This window comes from Melampsora larici-populina, assembly GCF_000204055.1.
Source record: "Melampsora larici-populina 98AG31 unplaced genomic scaffold MELLAscaffold_89, whole genome shotgun sequence".
NCBI classification, from domain to species: domain Eukaryota; kingdom Fungi; phylum Basidiomycota; class Pucciniomycetes; order Pucciniales; family Melampsoraceae; genus Melampsora; species Melampsora laricis-populina.
This window is the reverse complement of record NW_006768853.1, coordinates 143529-171115: the sequence shown is the minus strand read 5'-3', so window position 1 is coordinate 171115 and position 27587 is coordinate 143529. Positions and strand designations below refer to the sequence as shown.

The 27587-nt window shown below is 37.3% G+C and overlaps 5 protein-coding genes across 5 annotated transcripts; 4 read left to right on the top strand and 1 right to left on the bottom strand.

Moving 5' to 3' along the window:
- Nucleotides 1–8167: 8167 nt before the first annotated feature.
- On the top strand, nt 8168–9039 carry MELLADRAFT_95762 (uncharacterized protein; the record flags this gene model as incomplete). Its single annotated transcript, XM_007418327.1, has 3 exons — nt 8168–8291; nt 8403–8953; nt 9031–9039. The coding sequence occupies 3 exons, from the start codon at nt 8168–8170 to the stop codon at nt 9037–9039; spliced, it is 684 nt and encodes a 227-aa protein (XP_007418389.1).
- Nucleotides 9040–19889: 10850 nt separating this feature from the next.
- Nucleotides 19890–20441, top strand: MELLADRAFT_30402 (uncharacterized protein; the record flags this gene model as incomplete). Its single annotated transcript, XM_007418305.1, has 2 exons — nt 19890–20003; nt 20082–20441. Coding segments are annotated over 2 exons (474 nt in total), but the record flags the coding sequence as incomplete, so codon positions are not given.
- A 626-nt stretch (nt 20442–21067) lies between these two features.
- On the bottom strand, nt 21068–21763 carry MELLADRAFT_113625 (uncharacterized protein; the record flags this gene model as incomplete). Its single annotated transcript, XM_007418332.1, has 3 exons — nt 21068–21098; nt 21160–21228; nt 21297–21763. The coding sequence occupies 3 exons, from the start codon at nt 21761–21763 to the stop codon at nt 21068–21070; spliced, it is 567 nt and encodes a 188-aa protein (XP_007418394.1).
- Nucleotides 21764–23007: 1244 nt separating this feature from the next.
- MELLADRAFT_124535 (uncharacterized protein) lies at nt 23008–23368 on the top strand (the record flags this gene model as incomplete). Its single annotated transcript, XM_007418340.1, has 3 exons — nt 23008–23047; nt 23124–23160; nt 23251–23368. 3 exons carry the CDS (start codon nt 23008–23010, stop codon nt 23366–23368), a joined length of 195 nt encoding a protein of 64 aa, XP_007418402.1.
- Nucleotides 23369–25792: 2424 nt separating this feature from the next.
- MELLADRAFT_113624 (uncharacterized protein) lies at nt 25793–27443 on the top strand (the record flags this gene model as incomplete). Its single annotated transcript, XM_007418341.1, has 4 exons — nt 25793–26313; nt 26411–26729; nt 26772–26985; nt 27094–27443. The coding sequence occupies 4 exons, from the start codon at nt 25793–25795 to the stop codon at nt 27441–27443; spliced, it is 1404 nt and encodes a 467-aa protein (XP_007418403.1).
- Nucleotides 27444–27587: the final 144 nt, after the last annotated feature.

Genomic DNA, 27587 nt, shown 5'->3' with positions numbered 1-27587 from the left:
GAGGAGAGAGATTGAAATCTTCTTGCAGAGCGGCTGCACCTTAATCATCTTAGTTATTTGAGGATCTTACATTCACAACTCTGTCTAAATCACTCAAGATCATCAAGTTAAACCATGTTGACTCAAAGCAAATCATCTGGACTTTTGACTATGAACAACAAAGAGACTCATCTTCCAAAGACCAGTTCTGGGTGGCTTACCATATGTCGAAGTCTTTTATCTGCAAAAAAAGAAGATCATGCAAAACGCTCAATTGAAATATTTAATAGCGCTTATGGTGTGGATTTGAAAAAATTACAATCAGATGCAGTTTTATCTTTGATGGAAGAAAAAAACACCTGCCTGCTCGCTGGCACAGGTTTTGGAAAATCCAGGGTACCCAAGCTGTTCTATCGCCTATTTCCAAAGAGCAAGAACCCACTGGTTTTAGTCATCAATCCACTTGATGCATTGGGCAATAATCAAGTGGGTTCTCTTCCTCATATGTGATACTCTGGCTCCTATCTGATCAAATCATCCAGGTGGAAGAAAAAGCCCCGGTGGGTATTGCAGCAGTCAACCTCACCCAGTCAACCTTCACCAAGTTGGTTGCAAAAGATATATTGGCAGGAAAATATCACTTGCTATATCTGGTATGTCTGAAACCTCTATGATTATTGTCAGCCAGGGCATAAGTAACCTAAGTAACTTATCTCCTGGCTAACATACAAAGACCTTAATACCACATGCAAACACATAAGAACTACACAAGAATGCTCATACTCGAGTAAGATTCTTCCTTTCTCATAATATTTCATAATTATCCTTTGCTCTTTTCAATTCATACATTGTTTAAGTTCTATACATTCTTTTTTAATCTTAATTAATAATCAGGAGTCATGTGAAAGTGGTACTGAATTAATTAAGGAAGTTATAAACTCCTGAAGGAAGTTTGAGTTTCCAGTTCTGATTCTTGATTTGGAGTGATGACCCAACTCAAGTCTCAATACATCTAAAACCTGCCAGATAACAACATAAGGGGATTGTTGTCTGATGGTCTGGGAATTTGTATAACTGGATTGGGTGAATGACTGACTTAGTTATTGGATGACACTTGAGAGGAGGAATTATTGCGTTTGAGGAAAAGCTTGATTTGAATTACACAAATTAGTCATGACAGCGGAATTCCTAAAAGGCGTCTCATACCTATGTAAAACAATCAATAATATTACAAACATCTGTGTGCGCTTTTGGAGTTGGAATAGGTATAAAACCCTTGTTGTTTTTCTACTTTCTTTTTGTTCTTTATCTTTTGATCAATCAATTTAATCAAGCATTAGTTTACAAACTGCTTCCAAGCTACCACCGCGTCCATATTACTCCAATTACCTTTTAGATTAATCTTTAAAACCTCTTTGGTTAGTAATAGTCACGCTCTGCGCTTCCGCCTTTGTTACTCTCTTATTTGATCACAAGTTGTTAGATCAACTTTCATATCTTTCTGAACATTTTATTGTTCCACTTACTAGTTCAATAAGCGTGCTTATTGACAATTATCATGTGATCAAACTGATTTTGATGGGTGGATGCTTTACTTCTTTCATTACTTATTTGGATAGAGCCCGGAGATATTTCTCAATAGCCCTATGTTCAAAAGATTGTATTTCAACTCGGATTTCCAGAACCGGCTAATACTCAAAGTTGTTGATGAGGCTCATTTAATATACTTATGGGGGTTGGTGGCAAGTGGAACTGCACGTCATCTATCAAGTCATACTGGGTGGCAAGATCACGGAATCTTTTGACCTTCTTACGGAAACCTGTGTGACATGTTTATGGCTACGGAACATGCTCCGGTCCTTCTGATGTCAGCCACCTGTTGTCCTGTAGTTCTCAAGGGTATAAAGGACAGCTTTAAATGGAATAATGATGATTTAGTTGTGCATAGAGGGGAACTGGTTTGACCCAAAATACGCATCATACGAGTGTCTCTGAAATCTACACTTTCAAGTGCTGAGGATATCAAGGGGTTCTTCTCACCTGCCTCTCAAGTCACAGCCTCAGATATTCCACCAACTTTGATATACTCAGGTAAAAAAGTGGTACTTACAAGACAATGAGTGCCTTAAATGAAGCACAACGGGTCCCTGAAGATACCTTGAATGGACTCAGTGACTGCGCTTGTTGTTTCACCTCAGCAACTGGACCTCGAGATAAGATTGACCGTTGTCGAGATTTTGGTGAAAGCGTGTTTCCTGTGATGTGCTGTACAATGGCACTCGGACTAGGTCAGAACTGGACAAGGTTTCGGCGAGTCCTTGTGATGGGTAAAGGTGACCCAGCGTCCATTGGACAAATGATCGGTCGGTGTGGCCGAGACCGCCGACCTGGCCTGGCGGTTTTGCTAATGGAGAAGGTGAGAAAGCCTTGTAATGAAGGTAGTAGAAGTTCAAAGGTGGCTATCACATTGGTTCAGTCTGAAGATGCTCGCCAGAAGGCGCTGCAGGAGACCAATGTTTGCCTCCGAGTAGCATTGTCTGTTGATAACCTGTGAGTACTTTAACATTGTCTGTGGCTCACAAGTCCCAAACTGATATGATCTTGTTCTCCTCATAGCCTTGGTTACATTCTGATGTCTTTAACTGACTCGGGATACCTCAAAGAAGTCAAATGACAACAGGAGGCTGGAATGGCCCAATGCCTTTGTTCCAACTGTGAACCAGAGGCAGCACTTTGACTGATGGCACTACAACCTACTCTGACCAACGAAATTTTTAATGAAATGGTCACATCTTGTGAACGGAAGTTTTCTTCCATAGCTGAGCTCAACCCCAAGGGAATTCTACCCACCAAACTCTCAACTGCTTCCAAACATGTTATTTCAACTTTTAACAAAGAAGACCCTATTCGATCAGTAGCTATAATGGTATCACCTCTTAATGGGATTGTAGAATTTTGCGATCATCGATTTCCGGTCTTTAATGACCGGAAAGCTCAATGACCGTAAAAGTCTATTTTTCCCGGGGTAATCTTTTTTTTACAGACCTAGTGCTTTTCAGAATGTTTGCAAAAAATAACCCCGCAAAAAAAAGGACTGAAAGTTACCTTCCTGTACCTAGTTTTTTTAATTTTGCAACCTAATCTTTGCATCCCATGTTCATTGCAAAAGATAAACGTTGCAAAAGTACAAGACTTGGCCCTATTCTATACTTTTACAACTCATGTCTCACCGACATTTGAAGTCGCTGCAAAGTAAACATCTGAAAAGTAGATAATATAGCACAAAATACTTAATTTTGTGATCCAATCAAAAACAACCATTTCCAATCCAACCAGATTGATGAAGCACGTACGTATTACCAATGCAGGGCGTAGGATTGACGCCGTACCACAACCAAAACAAAGTGGCAGAGCGTAACAGACAGGCCAAGCCAAAGTCTCCTCAGGCCACTTTGATGTTGTCAGCATGATCAAAGATGACATGATTCGACAAGGTGCTTTTTCTTGTCAAATCATGTTGTTTTATTTCAATTGTATCCTTTGAATTCCTTAATTTCTCCCAAACATCACTCTTTTTTTTCCTTTTGCTATTGTCGTTTACCACCAACATGAGTGACTCACTCAGTAACTGTGAGGGCCAAGAAGAACTACATTCCATCATAAGCGACTCTGACACTTATGATGAAGACAACCAACATACACAAACAGCGACTCTGACAAATTTTAAGCGGACAAAAACAATTTTGGAGAAGACAAGCAAAGCTCTGAGACTCATGAACGAGAAACTGGAAACGCCAAAGAAGATTACAAAGACTTCAATGTAGCTTTTGATAATGAGAAATTCCCTGCTAAAACAAAACGTGAAGATTCTGGGACCCCCATTGTTCCATTTCCGCCTCCAAAGTCTCAGGAAACCAATCCGCCAAAGTCCAAGAAAACACAATCATCCAAATCTTCCAATTTGTCCCAGCCAGAGAAAGAGGGTCACAAAGGCATTGTTGTGTTTCCGCCTCCGAAGTCTCAGGAAACCAATCTGCCAAAGTCCCAGAAAACACAATCATCCAATTCTTCCAATTTGTCCCAGCCAAAGAAAGAGGGTCACAAAGGCAAGAAAACATTCAGCCTGCCTCTGGACCGCCCATCCTTCAAAACATTCATAGACAACAATAATACCCTTGACAAAGAAGGTTACCCATTATTTGCCAATGGAAATACTGTGTTTGTAAGACAAACTGCGGAGCCAAAGATTACAAACTGGGGATCCTTTGGTTTTGCTTATACTTTGTCAGGAGGAGGTAAAAGCAAAGGGCCGGTTGACTGGCAAACAGTCAGATATAGTTGTTTAGGTGTCATAGTATGTGACAGCCTGGTCTGCGATTATCTTGGCTTGCCACCAACATCAGGCCCCAAAACAGTTGAATGGCTGAGCAGGTGAGTAATGGCATTTTTGAATTTCACCCTTTTTTCCACGTTTTGAATTCTCGCCTTGTTGATTTTGTTATTTTATCTGACTGTTTTTATCTTTATATATCTGCTACCTTTTTTTATCTTAGACCGCAGAATTTGTCAACCCCAGGTCGTCAATTCAGATGCTGGCTTGATGCCATGACTGAATGCCTATATGTGATTCATACGGCCCTTTGGTACACAAAGCCAACAGGGAAATCAGAGCATATCTATTCTAAGCTCATGACTCTGTTCTCCTCAAGATCAACCTGGGAAATTGGTCAGGCAGGAAAAATTCGAAGTATCCTGTCAAATGGTCAAAATACTCTTCACGCAGCCATCCGACAAGAGTCATCCATTATGCAAGTAGACATCAAGAAACTTTCTTTTTATTGCAAGGAGCCAGGTCATGTTATAGCTGATTGTGAAAAAAGAGCCAAGAAGGAACTTTGTGAAAGGGAAAAAGACAAAGCAAAATCTACTCATAACATAGATTTAGCTTTGACGCAATTTGCTGAGCTTGATATAGGCTTTACAGGATGATCGGGCCTGGGGGGGTGATTTGCTAGAATCTCTTTTTCTTCTTGTGTAGCTTTTGATGTTTTTACAATTTTTTCTTCTCCTTTTGTTTCTTTCATTGTACACATGTGTCATGGCATTGTTGAGGGGGGGTGTTGTGGCTGAGGGTTTCCAGGGTCTGAGAGGCTGTGTTTCAGCATCAGCGTGGTGGCTATCCTCACCAACACCATGCCTCTATTTCTATATAAAATGTACATAGATGTGGTGTTTGTCCGTGATTTTGATCTTAATCCATTTTAGTTCTCATTAGTGCACCAACAAGGGTAACCTGGCCTATTACAGCTCATACGGGGCTGGGGTGATTACTGGCTTTCAAGAGCTGTATGAGCTGTATTTAGAGGTGGTGTGGCAACAAAAATCAGAAAAATTTTGCAAACATGACAAGAATTTCATGAACAGCTGTAGCTTGCACTCTCATTTTGAGAGCCGGCTCTGTGCTTCCACAGGCCTTCAAGTCTTCTGGACTGTACACTTAGCTTGAACAAGCCCTCTCTGCGCGCCTCGCAGAGGGGCTTGGGACTAATTGTGAGTTCCTGGCACAGAGACTCCACGAGTTAAGTCCACTTATGTAGTTTTTTGCTTTTTCCCGCTTTCCTCACTGATAAAAACAACTTTACCTTGCAGGAAGAGTTGTTCATATTATTGTTCTACACATCCTCATAGCCTCAGATTGTAGACAAACCATCTGATGCGGCCAGAAATGTGGCTTCAACATTCTTACAACACCCGCCTGTATTGTGGTCTGTTTTCAGTGCTTTCTGTACGCTAGTTTCTGCCTGCGCCAAATTCACCAAATGTTTTGCACATCCTTATGTTTAACTCACGTATGATGCAAATACAGGCTGTGCATTCATTTACATATGGGACATAAGAGCTTGAAAACTCAACTCATGATCAGGGTGATGAAGTAGTGATAACCAGGATATCAGGGTGGAAACACATGTAGAACAAAAATACGAACAACTTTTCCTGCAAGCTAAAGTTGTTTTTATCACTGAGGAAAGCGGTAAAAAGCAAAAAACTACAAAAGTGGACTTAACTCGTGGAGTCTCCGTGCCAGGAACTTACGATTAGTCCCAAGCCCATCTGCAAGGCGCGCGGACCTGGCCGCGCAGAGAGGGCTTGTTCAAGCTAAACTGTACATGCTGCCTCACCCGCGCTTGACTACATGCTCGCAAACGAGGTCGCAAGTAGGCGCAAGCGTGGGACTTTTGCTAAGTTTATACAGCCGTTTAAAGAAAGGTTGACAACTTTTTTTGGAGTTGTCTCCGCAGCAGGTAAAACCAGAGACAAAACTCGATTTACAGGGTTATTCTTTTCTGTATTCTTCCAATTAGCGGAGAGACAAAATTGGGTGAGGGACAAAACAGGACAAAACCTGGGTTTTGCACCTTGATGAGATTTTCAAAAAAAATGAGAATGAGGGGCCATCGGTGTAGTATTTAAAGCTCAACAAGAGCTTTACAACACCTAAGAAGGGATAATCTACTACGTGTAATATAGTAGAAGTTGCCTAAAGACTGCCTTCTTCAAAGAAACCAGCACAAGGGCACTTGCTGACCACTTTGTGATAACAGAGAAAAAGATAAAGGCACCAGAGAAATAAAGCAATACTGTTGTTAAGTATTATTCCCAGATTTTAAGCGCAAAAAAGTCACACACTATGTTTATTACTAGCAATACTGTTGTAAGTATTATTCCCAATTAGACTTGTAGTCTTTAACACACGTAAATAAATTTCTCCTTGCTTTGAAGGGGCGGATTTAAGTGATCTTAGTACAAATATAGTAAATAAATGATGATTTATAACACTACAACAAAGGTATAAGATGCAGAAAAGGGCGCTACAATCCCAAATTCATCAAGGAGTACTTATATCCAAATGTAACAATCTTTACAACAGTCAACAGCCTCAAAAACCAATCAAATCCGCCTAAATAACCCTAAAAACCATGTAATGACGCAATGTAATGATCTTGTTACTAATGTATGATGTAATTTTCACAGCCAAAAGTGATCAATGACGCAATGATGTAATGTACAGCACTTCTTAAGATGAATACAGGTGATTTTTTCCTTGTAAACTAGCTGAAACCCAATTTTTGAGATTACGATTTTTTTCAGATGTGCTCCAATTTTTGATTACTAAAGTGGATCTTGTAGCCCACGTGTTACTGATCATTTCTGACACCTATAAGACCTATTTCTGATGAGTGATGAGTAAGATATTGAGTTGTGAAGTTAAGGTTTTTGGTGTTACATGTGTCTTGTGACTGTAAATTCGAGATTCACACCAATTTCTTATTTCCCTTATAACTTTTTACATACACCTCCGTTACTAATGATTTAAAGGTTGTACATTATGTAATCCACTCTTCTGCGTTGAATGAGCCATCTACCAACTTATTCTGACGTCATTTGACATATGTAATTAGCTGAAAACCTCCATTTTCGCCGATTTTCACCTGTTTTCTTCACTTTTCACAGCTACTACTCTCTTTTCCTTGCTCATGTAATATGACATCATCTTCTATAACCTTAAAAATCCCGGAAAATCCTCTTGGCAACCTTAATTTCTACTACTACCACCATTACATATGTAAACTACACGCCTAACCCTTGTTTACCAACTTCGAAAAAGTACCTTCCTGCTAATAACTTCTGTTTCCCCTTATCAACCTTGAATATTAAAATTGTTCCTGTATAATAAACTGTTGTTCTTTCATATTCTAACCTTATAAAACCCATAACTTAATTATAAATAAGCTAAAAACCATTTTCCAACTTTTACACCTATATTTTCGAATTTTTCTTATCTTTTCTTTTTCTGTCTTTTTGTAATAACTTTGTAAGTAAACTATGTTGATCTTAATAATATTTTTGAACTAAGATGACATAATAATGATCCAATAAGTATACATAAGCCTCTAAGAGCTTCAATTGATCTGAAAACCTGAATTTTGAATCCTCTGCTATATTGAAGTTTGCTAATAAACTGGTAAAGTAAAGATGATTAATTTTTTTGCTTAATGTCATAAATAGATCACCACATCCTCCTCTTCTTCCCAAACTGCCCCCAGTTTACCAATCAATAAAATAAATCATCTACTCAATAAATTCGAATTTTTCCTCAAATCTTTAAATATCCTTCTTAATTATAAATATGGTTATCACTACACCTCCATCTGTTGCTTCACCTTGTGTTCAATGCCGCATGGTCCATTCTTCCTGCTTATATCAAATAAATCCTGCGTGTCAAAGATGCCATAACCTTGGTATAATATGCTGTAAGTCTTTTCTTTCATTTCTTTTACTATAATAATCTTCAATGTTTTTATTTATACTAATTAATTTTACTCTTTTTATACTTTCTTTTATAATTTTTCTTTTAATTCTAGCCTATCCAGCAGCGCCTTCTACCAATATTTCACCTGTACCTGGTTCTCCTGCTTATAATTTTCCACCTCCAAACACGCCTAATACACCTATCAGAGTCAATTTCTTAAATCCTTATAATATTAATCAACACAATACACCTTCAGCTCCTGATTCTCCAAATCCTTCAATAACCTCATCAATTGAAACCAATTTTACTACTTCTGACCCCTTTTTCGAAAAATTATATGAACATAATTTAGCTTGGAAACTTGACTATATTACTTATCAAAATTGGCATTCTTGGAGGATCTTGGATGATACTATAAGACAGTTTAAAGAAGCTGGATATGAAGTACCCAACATTACTAATAATCATTATCATCTTTTGCGTGCCCATTCTATTGCTGAATATGTTTCCAGAAAGGGTGAGGATGAAAATTTAACTGTATCCACCTTTATTCCATTTATTAACCATGCTGAGCGTGCAAATGCTGCTATTTTATCCCCTTATAACACTCCTTCTACTAATCCTCCTAATACTGAACTTCCAATAATTAATAATGATCCACCCGTAATTCCTTCTGTTAATTCCCCATATACTGATTATAATTATTCTGAATATACTCCTACCATTTATGAACTTCCCAGTTGGCTTGATCCACGCCTTTACCCATCTTCTCCTTCTTAATATTACTATAAAATGTACATTGATAACTAGTGAAACATATCCATTATTCTTATTCTTTATTATATTTTTAAATTCTTTTCTTCTATTCTTTTAGTCTTATTATATATTTTTATATTTAGTTATTTGAAATTAATATTATTATATACTTTAAGTAATTATAATTGCGCCTCTTCCTCATCAGTGACCTCCTCCTCTTCTTCTGCTGTTGGAATAATACCCCTTGGATAAAATCTTTTGACGTGTTCTGCTGCATATCTTCTTGACAATTCTACACCATTTAACTCTTCTAAAATATAAGATCCTCCCACGTGTTGTTTAACAATTCTAAAAGGCCCATTCCATCTATTCTTGAATAATTTTCCCCATTGAAATTCCAAACTCTTATTATAAGTTAATACCAAATCTCCTTCTTTTAATGGCTTCCTCATTCTATGCGCATTTTTCTTATCCCAATATATAATCCCTTGAACTCTTGCTTTCATCATTTTATCATATGCCTTATTAATAATTTCTTCTCTACATAATAATTGTTCCATCCTTGCTTTTAATAATTCTTCTCCCGTGGTAATTCTTTCCCAATCAATACCTAAAAATGTCCCAGCCTCTAAATCAATTGGTAATACTGCTACTTGATTAAATATCATCTCATAAGGAGACATTCCAGTTGTTCTTTTCGTGGAAATTCTATCAGCAAATAAGACTTGAGGTAAAAATGCTTCCCAAGATGTTCCACTTTCATCACTTAATTTAATTAATGCGCCTTTAATATCCTTATGTCCTCTTTCAACCATTCCTTCTGCTTGAGGCCAATAAGCTGTTGATTCCACCACTTTTGATCCAGCCATAGTAACTGCTTCTCTAAATATTCCTTTAAATTCTGATCCACCATCAACTGTAAAACATTTCACGGACCCATATCTCATTATCCATTCTTTTGTAATAAATTTGGCTACTGCTGTAGCTGTTAATTTCTTTAAAGGTACTGCTTCTACCCATCCAGATAAATCATCCCTTGCAATTATAGCATAATCATGACTTCCAGCTTTGATATGAATAGCATCCAAACTGACTCTTCCAAACACGGTATTTTCACCTGTAGCCCTTCCAACTTCTTTTTCTTTCTTTGAACTTTTCTTTTGACATTCTTCACATGATACTACCCAATTTCTAACTGATTCTTTCATTTCAGGCCACCAAAATCTTATTAAACACCTTCTGTAAGTTTCTTCAATTCCTCTATGTCCCAATTCCTTGTGTAACTTCTTTAATATATATTCTTGTCCTTCAATTCTTGATATTACCAATCTTCCTTGAGGTACTCCTCTTTTCTTTAACCTGCTACCATCCACGTAAAATAAAGGTACTTTACTCTTAATCTTTTGAAATTCAGCATCTTCACAATCTTTTGGTCTTATTAAAGTTGTTAAATATTCCTCCAAATTACGCCAAATTCCTTCTTGACTCCACATAGAATTTTCTTCAAGTATAACCTCCTCTTCTTCTAATTCTGAACTTCCCACCTGTAATTGAAAACTTTCATATACTTTAATTTCTTTCTTATCTTCATCAAAACTTTCTGCTTCATCTGATTCACTTCCAGGTTCCCTTCTTGATAATCCATCAGGCATTCCAAAGCTCTTTCCATGTTTATGAACAAGATCAAATGAAAATAATTGTATGTAAGCTACCCATCTTGTCATAGCTGCATTTGGTAAACTAGGCGCATTAATCATTTGAATTAAAGCCTTTGCATCTACTTGCAATTCAAAATGTTGACCCCATAATTTTGTTTTAAACTTCCTCATAATCTTTGCCACGCCACATAATTCCAATTTAGGTTGAGAGTATCTTGATTCAACTTCTGTAAATACTTCTGACTCATAAAACACGGGCCTTATTTCTCCTTCATCATTTTCTTGCATCAAAACTCCTCCAGCTGCAATATAACTTGAATCCACGGCCAATATAATTTTATTTGCTCCTTCACTATAATCCAAAGCTGCCAATACAATATCTTCTCCCACTATCTTCTTTAATAAATTAAAAGCTTCATCACAATCTTTATTCCATTCCCAATCCACATTCATTCTTGTAAGTCTTCTTAAAGGTGCAGCAAGGTGTCCAAAATTAGGAATAAACATTCTGACATAAATACACGTGCCCAAGAATCCAAGAACTTGAGTTTTATTTGTTGGAATTGGCCAAGTCTGAATTTTATTCTTCTTTTTAATTGATACACTTCTTCCTTTTCCACTCACTATATGTCCAACAATTTCCAAAGCTGGTACACACACGGCAAATTTCTTTCCAGACACTGTTAACCCTGCTTCTTCAATTCTGAATAATATTCTTTCCAATATAATAGCATATTCCCAAATAAATTTCCTTATACCATTATTCTCTTTTAAAACTTCATTATTATAATCACTTTCAGGTCCTTTAATTCCTCCATCATCAATAAATATTCCTGCATGTTTAGGAAGTTCTTCTTGCAATATCCACATCATTTGCGCCTGATAAACTGCTACAGAATTAGTTGCACCTTGAGGTAATCTTGTTAATTGCAATCTTCCCAAAGGAGTTTCAAAAGTTGTTAATGGTCTTGAAACTTGCGCCAATTCCCTTTCATCATATCCTCCCATAATATCCCCTAATCCATAACAAGCTCTACCAGAGAAAGATTCCACGAATTCTTCAGGTGAAGGAGGTATTCCAGCATCTTTAATAGTTACTTTATTTAATACTTGAAGATCATGTACTATTCTCAATTTGCCATCACCTTTAAGCACGCAGAAAACTGGACTAGAATAACTTGAAGAGGATTGTTCATAAAGACCAGTCTTGATTCTTTGTCTTACTAATTCAATATAATCATTTCTAATGGCTGTAGGTATTGGAATTGGTCTAATTTGCCAAGGTTCATGATCAATTACTGGAACCACGTAAGGTAATCCATAAGAGTGCTTCAATAATCCTCTTTCTTCTTCACAATAAGCCACAGCTCCTTCTCTTAAGACTAATATAAAGAGAAATAATTTCCATTCTTCATCTGAAAGCCATCCTGAAGGTCCAAAATTACACTGCTTCAACCTTTCCACCGTGGTCTTATCAGTTTCAATAAATTCTGGAGGGTTTGGAATTAAAGGAGTCTTATAAGGGTCTCTTGATAAAGCTGGTCTTTGAAGAGGAAAATTTAAATATTGAGGCATAGGCGCATTAACAGGTTTAACTTTTCTTTCAACTGATTTATATTTGGCGCCAAAACTTCTATATTCAACTCCTCCTTGATTTTCAAATATATCTTCATTTTCCAAGTTCATAATGATATTAATTTCATCAATTAAAGTCTGCTCCATGTTGATTTCATTTTCAAACTTAAGTCCATATATTTCATCTTCAATTAATTCCTCACGTAATTCCTCAAATAATTTATCTCCTCCATTATTTTCCAACATAAAGCCTTGTCTTTCTTCAATTGAAACATTTAATTTCCTTTCCCACGTGCCTTTATCAGGTTCACACAATCTTATCTTCATCCATACACCTCTACTATCTTTCAAAGTCATTCTTTCACCAACATCTTCTTCAAAATTCAACTGAGCTTCAAAATCAAAGAGGAAAGGTCTTCCAAGTAAGATAGGCGTGTCATCATCTTCTGCCACAAAGAAATGAACTATTCCATCAATATTAGCGCCTACATGAATCTTGACATTCTCAGCAATACCACAAAGAGGTGTCCTATGTCCACTAATTCCTCTCACGCCACTTTTTAAATTAACCAAGGTCTGAACTGGTAATAATTGCATAATTTTTAAAGGAATAATATTGATTTGAGACCCTGAATCAATTAAAGCTTTAACCTTCATCTTCCCAATTGTAATTTCTACGTGTCCCAAAGGTGTTGAATAAAGAGTTGCTTGAGGGACATTAACTTCCAAAGAGGAATCTGATTCTGTTTCATATTCAAAGTCAGATAATATAGAATTATTTGCAACTGAAGCCATGGTTGTTTGATTTAAATTAAGCCTTCTTTTTGAAACCCATTTCTTAACTTCATCAGAGATTACAGGTGAGATGGCGCATAATTCTTTAATTTGAAGTTCAATAGCACCATTCATTATTTTTGCCTTATTTGCAAATGCTGGTAATCCTTTGCTTAATCTATCCTTCACAAAATCCCCGTCATTTGGAATAATATATGTAGGTTTCTTTGTTTGAGCTGAACCATCTTCACTCTTATTACTTTCTTCATCTCTATGAATCCTTCTTAAACTTCCATCCAATATATCCCGCTGATCTTGAACATTATTATCTTCATCCACGTCCATAGCATCAATTTCTTCTATCATATCATTGATTGTAACTTTCTTCTTCTTCTTCAATTTGTTTAATACATCTCCTTGATCCACAGCTTTCCCACTCCTTGTCTTCATTTCCACGCCATATAATTTAGTCCCAGCTCCAGCTTTAACTTCAGTACACTTCTTAGTAAATTCAGGTACAGACCATTCTTCTAAAACTCCACAATTAGTCTTTAATTCATGTACCTTATCCTTTCCTTCCTCTCTAGTTAAAACACTCGTGGGAATTACAGGTGGTACTACTGCTGTATTTGTTACAGGTGGATTGTTTACAGGTTGATTATTCTGTTGTTGTTGCTGCATATTATTACGTGCCATAGCATTTGCTTGATCCTCAGAATACTTAATGACTTGTTGTCTAATTCCTTCATTAGCCTTCTTATACATCCTTTCATTACTTCTAGGTAAGAATAAACCATCCATCCTATCTTGAAGTAATCCAGCTTGCTTATCCTGAATAACCCATTTACACCTTCCCATACTATGTCCTTCCGTGTTACAATAAGAACAAAATGGCATAGTATTCTGTTGAGGCATAAAGTTTTGATTATTAATGGCGGGAATTTGATTATTATTATTGGGTAAAGGATTATTAACAGGTCTATTATTATTATTGTTATTAAACCTGTTAAAATTTGAATTATTAGGCGCTCTGTTGGGTTGAAAGTTATTATTAAATTGTTGAGGCCTTGAGTTATTATTTGGCGGATGTTGAACATTGTTCCTTTGATTTGGAACAACTTGTTGATGAATTTTATTCTGTAAAGCATTTGAAATTGGAATCTGAAAATTATAAGAATTATTTAAAGGTAACTGTAAAGGATTTTGGACGTGATTTATTTGTAAATTCTTTAAATCAGTACATAATATTTCCATTTGTTGATTTGCTTTAGCCTGCATTCCTCCAATCTTTGCAACTTTACTACTAGTATCCTTTTGAATAACTTCACTTTTAACTCCAGCAATTTCATTCTTGATGGTATATTTCTCTTCTCCAATATCTTCAAATACCAAAAGCGCCTCTTCTTCAATATAATGATCAACCACCTTCTTTAATTTCTCTAAGTTAGGTAATTTATATCTTCCACTTGATACTTTCTTCATCATCTTCTTCTTAATCATCCTCTTCTTAAATTTCTTCTGAAGTTCATCTGAAAAAGCCTCATAGAAATACCTTGCCACTTCTTCATCACTTGAATCCACGTAATCATGTCTAGCCAAGTATTGATGAATTTTATCAAAGTTAATTCTGAATGTTTGATATTCACTTTTACACGTAACACCTCCATTTCTCATTGTTCTTTCAGATAAAGTTCTTAAGTGATCAATAGAATATCTTGGCTGTTCCGTGGTAGTCTGATATCTGGCAATTAATTGCTCCTTGACCTTCTTCCAACTCCATTCACCAACTCCCCAACCTTCCATATCACGTATTTCCTCCTTAAGTTCTTCTCCAACAACAAAACTGGTAATTTGCCTGACCATATCCAATTCTGAGGCGCCATTTGCTTCAGCTTGACTATGATAATTGATAATAAATTTCTTAACATTTCCTCCAACTTCAAATCTAACACTTGTATCAGAATTATCAATTTTTCGTGGTTTAACATGACTCCTACTCCTTTCATTTCCTTCTTCCTCTTCACTTTCTTCTGAAGTTGAGCTGGAATCATCACTTGAGCTGCTTGAGGCGCTTGAATCACCATCACTTTCTTCTTCCTTAATAACCTCCTTCTTCCTACTTATCTTCTTTCCTTTTCCCTTCTTAACCACCTTAATAACTTCCTTAACTCTTTCCTTCTTCCCATTTTCTTCCTTAAGTCTTATTAAATTAATTATATCTGCCATTTCTCTTTCTCTTCTTAAATAATGTTGTTGTTGATTAATAAACTGTTGTTGCCAATCAGGTTCTTCCTCGTGGTCTGAGGGTAATAATGTTTCTTGTTCTCTAAATCCAGTAAATGCTGAAGGTGGAATTGGATCCTCAGAAGTTGATTCTTCACGTTGTTTTCCACGTACAGTTGATCCTGAAGCAGGTCCTGGTGGTGGTGGTAAAGAGCCAGAGGGTAAAGATGTTGAATAATTCACAGGATTTTCTAGAGCATAAGTTCTACTACTACGTGGAGTTCTTTTATAATGAGAAGTTGGTGGTAATTCTAATTCTGAATCCCCTTCTTCTCCTCCTTCTTGATCATGAATTTGAATAATTGAAGACATGATTTTAATTATAATGAAATGATATTATAAAATAGAGAAAAAAACTCGAAATCTTGATAAATTTGAAAGTTATAATGAATTAAAAGTGAATATATGCGTGGGTTTTAAGTTATATTCTTTCTTTTAAAGATTGATTAATGTTGTTTGATATATTAATAATTGATATTGAATTTTATTAATTGAATTTTGTTGATATTTGTTGAATATAATTTTCTTTCGAAATGATGAGTTGTATTATTATTAATTTGATTATTGATGATTTAATAATAAATTGTTGATGTTTTAAGATAATAATTAGGGAAATTATTAAATATAATTGACGGATCTTGCTTGTATAAAGTAAAGAGCCCCAGTGGAGTCACCAATATGTAGTATTTAAAGCTCAACAAGAGCTTTACAACACCTAAGAAGGGATAATCTACTACGTGTAATATAGTAGAAGTTGCCTAAAGACTGCCTTCTTCAAAGAAACCAGCACAAGGGCACTTGCTGACCACTTTGTGATAACAGAGAAAAAGATAAAGGCACCAGAGAAATAAAGCAATACTGTTGTTAAGTATTATTCCCAGATTTTAAGCGCAAAAAGTCACACACTATGTTTATTACTAGCAATACTGTTGTAAGTATTATTCCCAATTAGACTTGTAGTCTTTAACACACGTAAATAAATTTCTCCTTGCTTTGAAGGGGCGGATTTAAGTGATCTTAGTACAAATATAGTAAATAAATGATGATTTATAACACTACAACAAAGGTATAAGATGCAGAAAAGGGCGCTACAATCCCAAAATCATCAAGGAGTACTTATATCCACATGTAACAATCTTTACAACAGTCAACAGCCTCAAAAACCAATCAAATCCGCCTAAATAACCCTAAAAACCATGTAATGACGCAATGTAATGATCTTGTTACTAATGTATGATGTAATTTTCACAGCCAAAAGTGATCAATGACGCAATGATGTAATGTACAGCACTTCTTAAGATGAATACAGGTGATTTTTTCCTTGTAAACTAGCTGAAACCCAATTTTTGAGATTACGATTTTTTTCAGATGTGCTCCAATTTTTGATTACTAAAGTGGATCTTGTAGCCCACGTGTTACTGATCATTTCTGACACCTATAAGACCTATTTCTGATGAGTGATGAGTAAGATATTGAGTTGTGAAGTTAAGGTTTTTGGTGTTACATGTGTCTTGTGACTGTAAATTCGAGATTCACGCCAATTTCTTATTTCCCTTATAACCTTTTACATACACCTCCGTTACTAATGATTTAAAGGTTGTACATTATGTAATCCACTCTTCTGCGTTGAATGAGCCATCTACCAACTTATTCTGACGTCATTTGACATATGTAATTAGCTGAAAACCTTCATTTTCGCCGATTTTCACCTGTTTTCTTCACTTTTCACAGCTGCTACTCTCTTTTCCTTGCTCATGTAATATGACATCATCTTCTATAACCTTAAAAATCCCGGAAAATCCTCTTGGCAACCTTAATTTCTACTACTACCACCATTACATATGTAAACTACACGCCTAACCCTTGTTTACCAACTTCGAAAAAGTACCTTCCTGCTAATAACTTCTGTTTCCCCTTATCAACCTTGAATATTAAAATTGTTCCTGTATAATAAACTGTTGTTCTTTCATATTCTAACCTTATAAAACCCATAACTTAATTATAAATAAGCTAAAAACCATTTCCAACCTGTATACCTCTATTTTCGAATTTTTCTTATCTTTTCTTTTTCTGTCTTTTTGTAATAACTTTGTAAGTAAACTATGTTGATCTTAATAATATTTTTGAACTAAGATGACATAATAATGATCCAATAAGTATACATAAGCCTCTAAGAGCTTCAATTGATCTGAAAACCTGAATTTTGAATCCTCTGCTATATTGAAGTTTGCTAATAAACTGGTAAAGTAAAGATGATTAATTTTTTTGCTTAATGTCATAAATAGATCACCACATCGGGAGAACCCTGACAGTCAGGCCTTTCAGTGACCTGCCCCTTGCCCGTGAAAGCCAGAACAATTCTTTCACTCTTCCTTTCCGCCACGTCACATCCCCAATGAAAGCTTGGTGAGAACTTTCATTGATGCAAGCCACCGGTGTGACAGGCCCCGTGGTCCTCTGCCCTCATCTCAGCTTCCCCCCTTGTCTCATCCGCGCCTCCACTTACTTGATCAAGATCAATCGTTCACCACCTCACCTCAACTCGATTGCAACCGCGATGCCTCCAAAAGAACCACGTTCAAATCATTTCGTTTAGATCTTGTTGTAATCTCAAATCAATTCCAAGTTTCTTTGGATCAGAATGAAAAATTTTAAATTAGAGACAGCAATGTGATTTGATGAATCCAAAGGTTTTATCTTGTGTTTTTTTTGCTGTTCCGGTGTTTCTTTTGGAACAAGAATCAATCAAACATATTGATATAATAACAATACAAAGATAGACAAGACAACGAGAGACATTACAAGCATTTATGTATGAAGAATTTGTCAGAAATTGAAATCAAACAAATGTTATTCAACAGATAAGAGCTCTTAAAATGAAAGGAGAAAAAAGACCAAAAAGAGTTTACATGATTGAATCTTTCTTACTGATAAATCTACACCCGGAATCAAAACTATTCATAGGAATAAAGGAGATCATGAAGGTTAGTCTATGAAGAAGGCCTTAAATCCAAATTAGCAATAGTCAAGCATTGATAAGAGAACTCCAACCTACAAATGACTGTAAGCATTTGATTATTACTACCAAAGATTAAATTTCTTTGAGTTGAGAATTCTTAACGAGTAGCATAACCTTGATCAATCCTATCTTGATCCCCTAAATGATGATCATCATCTGATTTGTTTTGTCGTGATTTAAATGAGGAGATTGCCCTGATTGTCTTGATGAGCTTTGAGTTTGTTTAAAATCTTTTTCATAAATTGATAAGACTTCTTTACGTTGGTTGGTAAAAAGTAGCTGAACGATTGAAATAGATTGAGATGGGTGAAACTTTTGAATGTTTTCACCGGATCTGTCTTTTGGCTGTGAACAGGTGCCAACAGTAGAGACAGGGGATGTGACAGATAGCCTCTCACCTGTCCGTAGTGTGTTATCACCCATGAATTCATGGGTTGTGGGGGGCCCTGACAGTCAGTGTCAGTGTCAGAGCATCCCCAGCCGCACACCATAAACCGTGACGTACGGAGGGTCGCACGGATTGGCTATGGTACTGTTTGGGGTATCAAAAAAACCCTGTGCACAGCCGTAATGCCGTACAGTACGGTTAGTAGCATTATTTAGCATCATTTTCTCGTATGCTATGAGTGAGTGCAAAGCACTGCAGTTTTGGAAACAAACTATTGTTCCAGACACTGTCGAACTCATCCTTTTCTTATCTTGTCATCAATCTTTCTTTCTCAAATGCCTGTTCAATCTGATCAAGACGAATTCATGGATATCCTCCTGGAAGACGACGAGGATGAGGACACAGCCATCCAGAATTTAATGATACAAAACCGGGCTATCCTTTGACATAGACTTCATGATAGATATAGACAACCTTGCCGTCGTCTTCAAGGTTCACGTTTGAGAATTATTCGAGATTGAGCTGAAGGTCACGCAAAGCTTCATAAGCACTACTTTGCTGACTCTCCCCAATACCCACTTCATCGCTTTTGACGTCGTTTTCGCATGAGCCGCCCTCTCTTCTTTCGCATATGTGATACTTTAGAAACTTCGAATCGCTACTTTGAGCAGAAGGAGGATGCTGTGGGCAATTTGGGATTTTCTTCACGACACAAGTGCACGGCCGCGATACGTCAGCTCTCTTATGGAACAACGCCTGATCTGTTTGACGACTACCTGCAGATGGGTGAATCTACAGCAATCGAATGCCTCAAACATTTCTGTCATACTATTGTAGAAGTATTTGGCCCTGAATATCTCCGAAAACCCACCGAAAACGACCTCAAGCAACTTCTGGCTGTAGCAGAGGAACGAGGTATGCCGGGTATGTTAGGTAGTTTGGATTGTATGCATTGGGAATGGAAAAACTGCCCAACAGCATGGCACGGTCAATATTGTGGAAAGGAGAAGGCTCCAACCTTGGTGCTCGAGGCGGTGGCATCGCATGACTTATGGATTTGGCATGCCTACTTTGGATTACCGGGTACTCTCAACGATCTCAGCGTACTTGCTCGATCACCTCAATGGAAAACAACCCGCGGTCAAATTCACTGTTAATGATACCGAGTACAGCACTGGGTATTACTTGTCTGATGGAATCTACCCGGAATATACCACTCTCATCCAAACTATATCATCTCCTGACACTCCCATGAAGCGGGTAAGTTTTTGGTTTTTTTTTTCATCCTCTAGTCTTCAAGTATTAATCTTTTTTACTCTTTCCACTCGACATGAACAGCATTTTGCAAAAGTCCAAGAAGCTCTACGTAAAGACATCGAACGAGCATTCGGAGTGTTACAGGGCAAATGGCATATTTTGCGTAACGGTGCGCGGCTGTGGTCGGACTCTGATCTCGAGGCTATTGTGTTGTGTTGTATTATATTACATAACATGAATATTGAAGATAATAGAAACACTCAAGAACCCAACCCTTACCTAACTCAAGAACATCACTTTGTAGTCCGTCCGCCTGAAAGCAGTACAGCTTGGACAAACAATCGCGCTGGGTATTTAGCAAAGTTTAAGAACATGCGCGATAAGAAAGCACATCATCAGCTCAAAGCCGACTTGGTGCAACATCTCTGGAATGCGAAAGGAGCAGCAGAAAAGAAAGCTCCCCAATCTGGAGCAGATTAACTAGTCTCTTTTTAAACTTCCTCATTGATTGTCTAGGCTGCTTGTTTGGAAACATGTGAACTCGTGATTACGTAGTTGTTTCTTTTTTTTTGATTACAATCTATGTATTTTAAAGAATGGTTTTGTTTTGTTTTTCTATTCATACCAAGTAAGCGAAATTGATAGGTTAATCATATGTTAGAGTCCCTTCAATTCTTTTTGAAAAGAATCGGGACTGGCCATTGAGGAAGATCTCATCGTTTTGGGATTCTCCAAATCGATTGATTTTTTTAATACTATCATGTTGAAAAATAAAATTGAAAAGCATTGAAAATTGATTTTTTTAATACTATCAAGTTGAAAAATAAAATCGAAAAGCATTGAAATGGTATGATTTCATGACTTTTGAATAGCACACGGATTGACAACATCTTAGATTTCAAAATAAAAAGGAAAATCAATTCAAGAAATGTGGATAACACAAGCACTTTTACAACGTTGGATAATTGGATTTAATATTGATCATCTACCGAGCATGATGTAATTTGATCGAAACGTTTTGTAAGATTTAAACATAGTGAACTGAGGTTGGAAAGAGTTCTTTACTCTCACTCTTTGTCCCAATGGCCATCGGTTTGGCTAATTGAAAGCATAAACCATCAGCATGGTACTGTACAATCAAAGCGATGGAAAACCTCACTTTGTTTGGGACTCGCTTTCGGTTTGTAAATCGAGATCCGTTTGTAAATCACCATCGGTCTGACTGGTTCTTGATCAGAAGAATCAAATGAACATGTGTAGCAGCAGAGAGAGAAGATCATGAGAGGAATTACTTACTCGGATTTTGTTTGATGATTGGTTTTGACCTTTTTATATCTTCCCATAATCTCTTCTTGTTTCATTTGATACCATTCGCGACGATGTCCACTCATCTTCTCTGGATCTTCCATCATGATCCGAGATTCAGATAAATCATGAATCGCGATACCTTTCTCCGCCACTGCATCTGCAAGCTTTTCCGAAGCTTGGAGAACTGCTCTATCTAATTCTTCCTGAGTTTTGGAAGACGCTGCTTCTTTTTTAGCAGTTTTGGTGCCTGAAGGTCGTTTGGGAACTTGTGAGGTGTTCGAAGGTGTTGCAGACATGGTGTTTGAAATTTTGGATGATGTTGGACTAGATGGGAACGGTGCAAGTGTATTTTCGGATGTGTCTTGAAACTTCTTTGTGTCTCGGAGAATCACCCAGCAGTGTTCAAGGGTAAAATTCTCTCCGGTTTCGGCCAAGAACGTTTCCTTTGCATCCATTATCTACATATGGACGCAAAAGGAGTTCAATTGAAATCAGATAAAGTTTGTATCTGTTCACATGGGATCTTCAAATGAGGAGAAACTTACTGCATCACCGGCACCTACAAGTTTTCCACTGCGTAAATTGTGTACTGCAACTGAATGGTGATTCACAAACTTGGTGACTTGTGTTGAAATGTGGCTCCATCGCTTTTGAAGTGTAGTACTGTCACGAGGCGAATCGGAGGGTTGAGGAACCTTATTATTCTTGTAATGCTCCTCGATGCGTTGCCACAGTCGAAGTATCTTCTGGCTCTTTCCGATGATGCAATCAGTGGATATGCTTATGTACGAATGGCAAAGCTGCTCATCCTCCGAATGAGTGAAATTCTTGCCTCTTTTTTTTGTACTCTTCTCTTCAGGTTGACTTTTGCGCTTTTTGGAATGGACTAATTCAATGTCTGTCTGGTGAGTTGTGTTGAGTTCCAAGGGAGATTGAATGGAGGTGTTTGGAACCGAAGATGTGAGAGAGGGATCCAGAATTGGATCCATGACGAGATGATGAGAATGGTGGTTGAAAAGAAATGTGTGTGATCAAAAAAGACGTGTTTGAAGCAAGAAGACGCGCTGAAGGATGAAACTGTAGTTGGGGGAACTTGTGCACTGTGGTTTTGAAATCATGGTAAAAGGAAGGTACGGATTGGTTTGTGGTGCGAGCCAAGATAGAACATCTTTGGCCTATTTGGGCTCGCACGGAGAGAACTACCTAAGCTAAGTGAGTGTTTGAGGTAGACGGCTGTGCACGAAACTACCTCAAATATCCGTACGTCACGGTTTATGGCGTGCGGCTGGGGATGCTCTCAGAGCCTGACAGTCACGGCTCTCCCAGTGGCTGCGACCTCTGAAAAAAATCGATCTTTGTTGAAACAGCTGTATGCTCGCCAGTTCCACTGATCTTGTCATGCTCTCGTCGCTGGGGCTTGGGTCGTGAGCGACAACGTGGAACTCTGATGAGTTTAGACTCGAGGGCGTGTGTGCTTTAAAGTTTAAACTCACACATCAACGATGTGAAAAAAGTCACTCAACTTCTGTGATAGGCACTCTTGAAGTGACAGAACTTTCCTCCCAGTGATAACTTATAAGAGCCCCTTCGACATGACCTTCATTCCCTCTCACACCAAAACTGATCAGTCTTGTCCACACCTTACATCTTGAAATATCCCATCAAACCCGTCTCATTTCTCAACAATCAAGGAGTTGCCATGCTTTTCTTCAAAATCATCATTGCTGCTGTTCTAGCAGGTCAGTGAATTCATACACACTAATCCATATCTCCATTCGTACTCAATCTTACTCAATCCTCTATTGATTCTTACAGCCACAATCTCCGCCAGCCCTGTCCAAGTTGACCAAACGTGAGCAAAGGCTTGCTATCTTTTTCTGCGTGGCTACAAGCTCAACCGCTCTCAGAAACTTTTTCTAACGCATAACTTGTTTGATCTCAGTGTAACTCGCGAAGTCCTACAACGACGAAATCTGGGTGGTGATAAACCCAATCCTATTACTAAAGCCCCAACCTGCTCGCAATGTCCACCACCCTCCCGATCACACGGTTGTTGCTGATCTGGCAGATGTCAATGCAATCAATGTTTGTATGTGGCAAGTTCAGGAGGGTATATGTGGAGGTACACGCAGACCTTATCATAACATGCAACAATACCTTTCCTCCAGAAGTCTCCTACGCATTCTCCTGATCAACGTTTGAAGTCAGCTTGCTTTCTGCTTCTCATAGCCATCATTGCACCAGTTTATTTTTTGTACGCCAACTGATTTGTAAACCAAGTGATCCTATGATAACATTCTCTCAACTCTGGTAGTTTCTCTTCAAAAGTTTTGCTACTCTGATTGTTTTGAATCAATGGAACTCTTCAACCTCACATGTTTTTGTCTAGTCTTCCTATGAGCAATCTTGAATCCAACAAGGTGTTAACTCACTTAAATCCCTCAAAGAGTCGATCTATATCTGAGGTCATGTTTTCCAAGGAATTAGATATAGACTTGAACGTCTTTGACTCCTAAACTGAGAGCTTGAGTACATGAACCCAGCCTTAAAGCTTGAATTTGGATTTCCATCAGATTCTTTAACTGATCGATTTCATTTCACAGCATCAGAACAGTTTATCAGACTTTTTCGATTTCCAAGTTTGCTGTTTACCAATCTCAACTTCAAATCAATCAAGCTTCAAACCAGTCTCATTCACTTCAACAAACAACAACCATCATCATCTCAACTTTCCACCGTCAACTAATACTCAAACTTCATTATCATCATCATCGAACTCATCTTTATCATTAAATCTTAACTTGTATTCACCTCCTCACTATTAAACAGTTCTTGATGATATCAGATAACCTAAGCTAGAATTCTATCTACTCACACTGCAAAAATAATGTGTTTTTCCATGGCGAAAAATGATTGATTCTGGTATTTAAAATGCCTTGCTTGATATTGGCCCAAAAAATCTGAAAAAATCTGGTAAGGCAAAATGTGCTATTTTCTTCCAGTTGGGAGATTTTGGTCATTGTAAAAAAATTCTAGCACTCAGTTTGGTGATGTTCAAAAATTTTGTGGATCAACACATAAATATGCAGCACCAAAGCACTAAATTCACCCTTCAATAGTGACAAGAAAAATCTGAAAAAAAAATTACAAGTGGAGGACAATATCCCCTTTGTTGAACGTTTTTTTCAGAATTTTTCTGGCTCAGTATACAAGTCATCACATGTGTGTAATTTTAGGTACTTAAACGCTACTGCCATATGTACAAGGCTCCAAAACCACCCAAAAAAAATTTTACAGCACAACAAAGGATGCAAGATCATCTGTACATGGTTTGAAGACAGTGTGTGGAATTTTGATGCCCCTGTGAACCAAAATGCATTTGAACTTTACTTGGCAGAATTTTAATGTTCTAACCTGCATGTATCCAAGACAAAGGCATCAAAAAATCCGAAAAAAACACCACACATCACAAAGGGGATTTCTGATCTCTCCTGATTTTTCCGGATTTTTTGGACTTCTTTGAGAGGGAAAAAGCTGGTAAAAACATTGAAAATTGCTTGCTGGGTTCATGCTGAGTATGACGCTTTGAGCAACACCAAAAATACGTTGCAGGACAAAGAGTGTTGTATCTCTCTCCAGATCTTTTTCCAAGCGTTTTGGGCCACAACTGGGCCCACAATTCCAGGTACAATTTTTTGTCAATCATTTTTCCAAAAATGCAATCATTTTTCACTAGGGAGAAACACATTATTTTCACAGTGTCAATCACTCACTTCACAAGACCGATCAATCAAAACCATCATCTATCTATCTTTAATCTACATAGAACTTCTTAGCATCACTTTCTTGTTCCCCGCAGCGTTTCATCAACTCATCACATCATCCAAGCATTCAAACAGATTTCCTCTTGACCTTTTAATGATCGAAATCTATTGAATCTGATCAGATTCTCTAATCACTTCATACCTTACAATCATCACAAAACTCTTCAAGTGCGGGGTTTGAAAGGATTGGGGAAGAGTAGGAGTCAAGAGTCCACATCATCAAGACGTTTTCATTGAGCTCTAACTTAAGTACTATGGAACCATGAACATGCATCGGAATCGAAGAACCCACTTCATTGATTCCCATATTATGTTTGTAAGTAAAGGTGTTATATGTAAAACTCCTAGAGTTTGAAATTTCAATCAGGTTTAAAAACATCATCAGTTTGGTCAAAGGTGCAAACCCTAAGATACTGAGAAAAGATGGTGACGGATCATGTGGAAGAGGATCTCCTATGAATAAACCCTAGCATGGAATCGGATGGGATCTTGTCTAATCATGTTAATGTCTTGTTATAAAAAAGAAAGGCTTTAGGAGGTATGTTGATAAGTTGAAGATTATATAAAGAATATGAAACGATCAAGAAGAAGAAAAGAAACGTAAGTCCAAAAGACCAAGATATCCTACTACCATCAAATCCTACTCAACCAAAAAAGATAATGTTAAGTTCGATCATCAACACCTTTTCAAACCCAACCGAACCAACCCACTGTACCCAACCATCCTACAAGACGTTCCTATACACCCTCCCCATCTTTATCCAATGTTCACTCCTACACCCATCCTTTTCAAACTCATTGGTTCTTTCTAACTTACGAGTTTTATTAACTCCTTTAAATGTGATCCTTTCATTAAGTTTATCAATTGATTTTTGTTTTAAACCGTTGGAGTTTACGGGGTTGGGTAACTTTGTGTTGGGGATCTTGTCGGTTTATTTGGTTTGTAAGTCTTTGGAGTGGGGACTTTTGGGTGGGTTTTGGACGGGGATGTATTGGGAACGGGTGGAGATGGATGGGCGTGGGTTGGGTGGTTCTGAGAAATCTGTTGAAAATAAGGATCAGGAAAAGGAAAAGGATCAGGTTAAGGATAAGGATAAGGAGGTAATGAAGAATTTGGAGGTTGCGAATGGGAATGCTAGTTGGTCAGAAATCTTTGGTTGGACTGTTATGCAATCTTTTTCGTAAGTGTCTTCATAAATCGCCTCAAACCAAAACTCTTCACCCTTAAGAAACGAAATATATAACTTACTTGAATGATTTTTATTGGTTTTATAAAAGAATTCGAGGTTTACAATATGGATGGGGACCTAAAAAGAAACTAGAAGCACCTAAATTTAAAGAAATCTTAATCCGAACAATTTTATTAAACTCACTACAAGTGATCGTCTTAGGCTTCCTAATCATCTCCAAAAACTCAAAAAAGACTATCAATTTATTTAATTTGATTGGGTTTCCAGTTAATTGGTTCACAAATGGAATATCAGAATTGGTTTATACGTTTTGTTTTGGAACTTGGTTTGCTACTTCATTAGATGTAGCTTGGTCAATGTTCACATTACTTTGTTTATCAATACACCAACTCCATTCAACGGGTCTGGTAAGACTGCCAGGTTGGGTTTTGGTGTTCTTTGATCCAAAGTTCTGTACGCCTTTGTTTGGTAGACCATTAGAATCAGATTCATTGGAAATCTTTTGGGGTAAAGCTTGGCATCAGTTACTTAGAAGACCTGCATTGGTTTGTGCTGGGATTCCGGCTAGTCAACTTGTCAGAAAGATCGGGTTTGGGAAACAGGTTCAGAGGATCGTCGGGTTGTTTGCTTCGTTCTTTTTGGTAGGCGTTTTACATGAGTTTGGTAAGCATTATTGGAAAAACACTTTCTTGATCTGTCTGGATTTTTTTTGGATCCTTCTGAACTGATTTTATGATTATTTATGGAATGTTTTTGGATAAAATTAAAAAGCTATTCATTCGGTTGCTAGACCACCGCATCCATCATCCCACATCTACACCCAAGAATTCCCCTCATCTCTAATCTATTTCTTACTCCAACCAATCGGCATCATCATGGAAAGATATGTGATCCCATGGATTCCAAAGTTTTTAGGAGGAGGTAAACTTTGGGTCTTGATGTTTTCTTTAATTACTGCAACACCTTATAGAAGACAGTATGTGGATCGGTTTAGATTGATCGATAAGGTTTATGCTCATCCAGATCAGTGGAATTTTTGGTCGTTTGTCATGCCTGGGGGGATGATGAATCTTTTGGAAACTTATAGGTATTTGTTTGTGAGAAATTCGGATTATTTTTGAGTGTTTAGTCGCGGTTTTTTTTGGTTGTGGTTTGGTTTGGTTTGGAGTTTGAGAAAATGTGAGGGAGGTGTATTGAGTGTTTGAAAAAAATGGATTGGATTGAAGTTGGTATTTTGATTGATAGTTGAAGAAATTGAAGTTTTG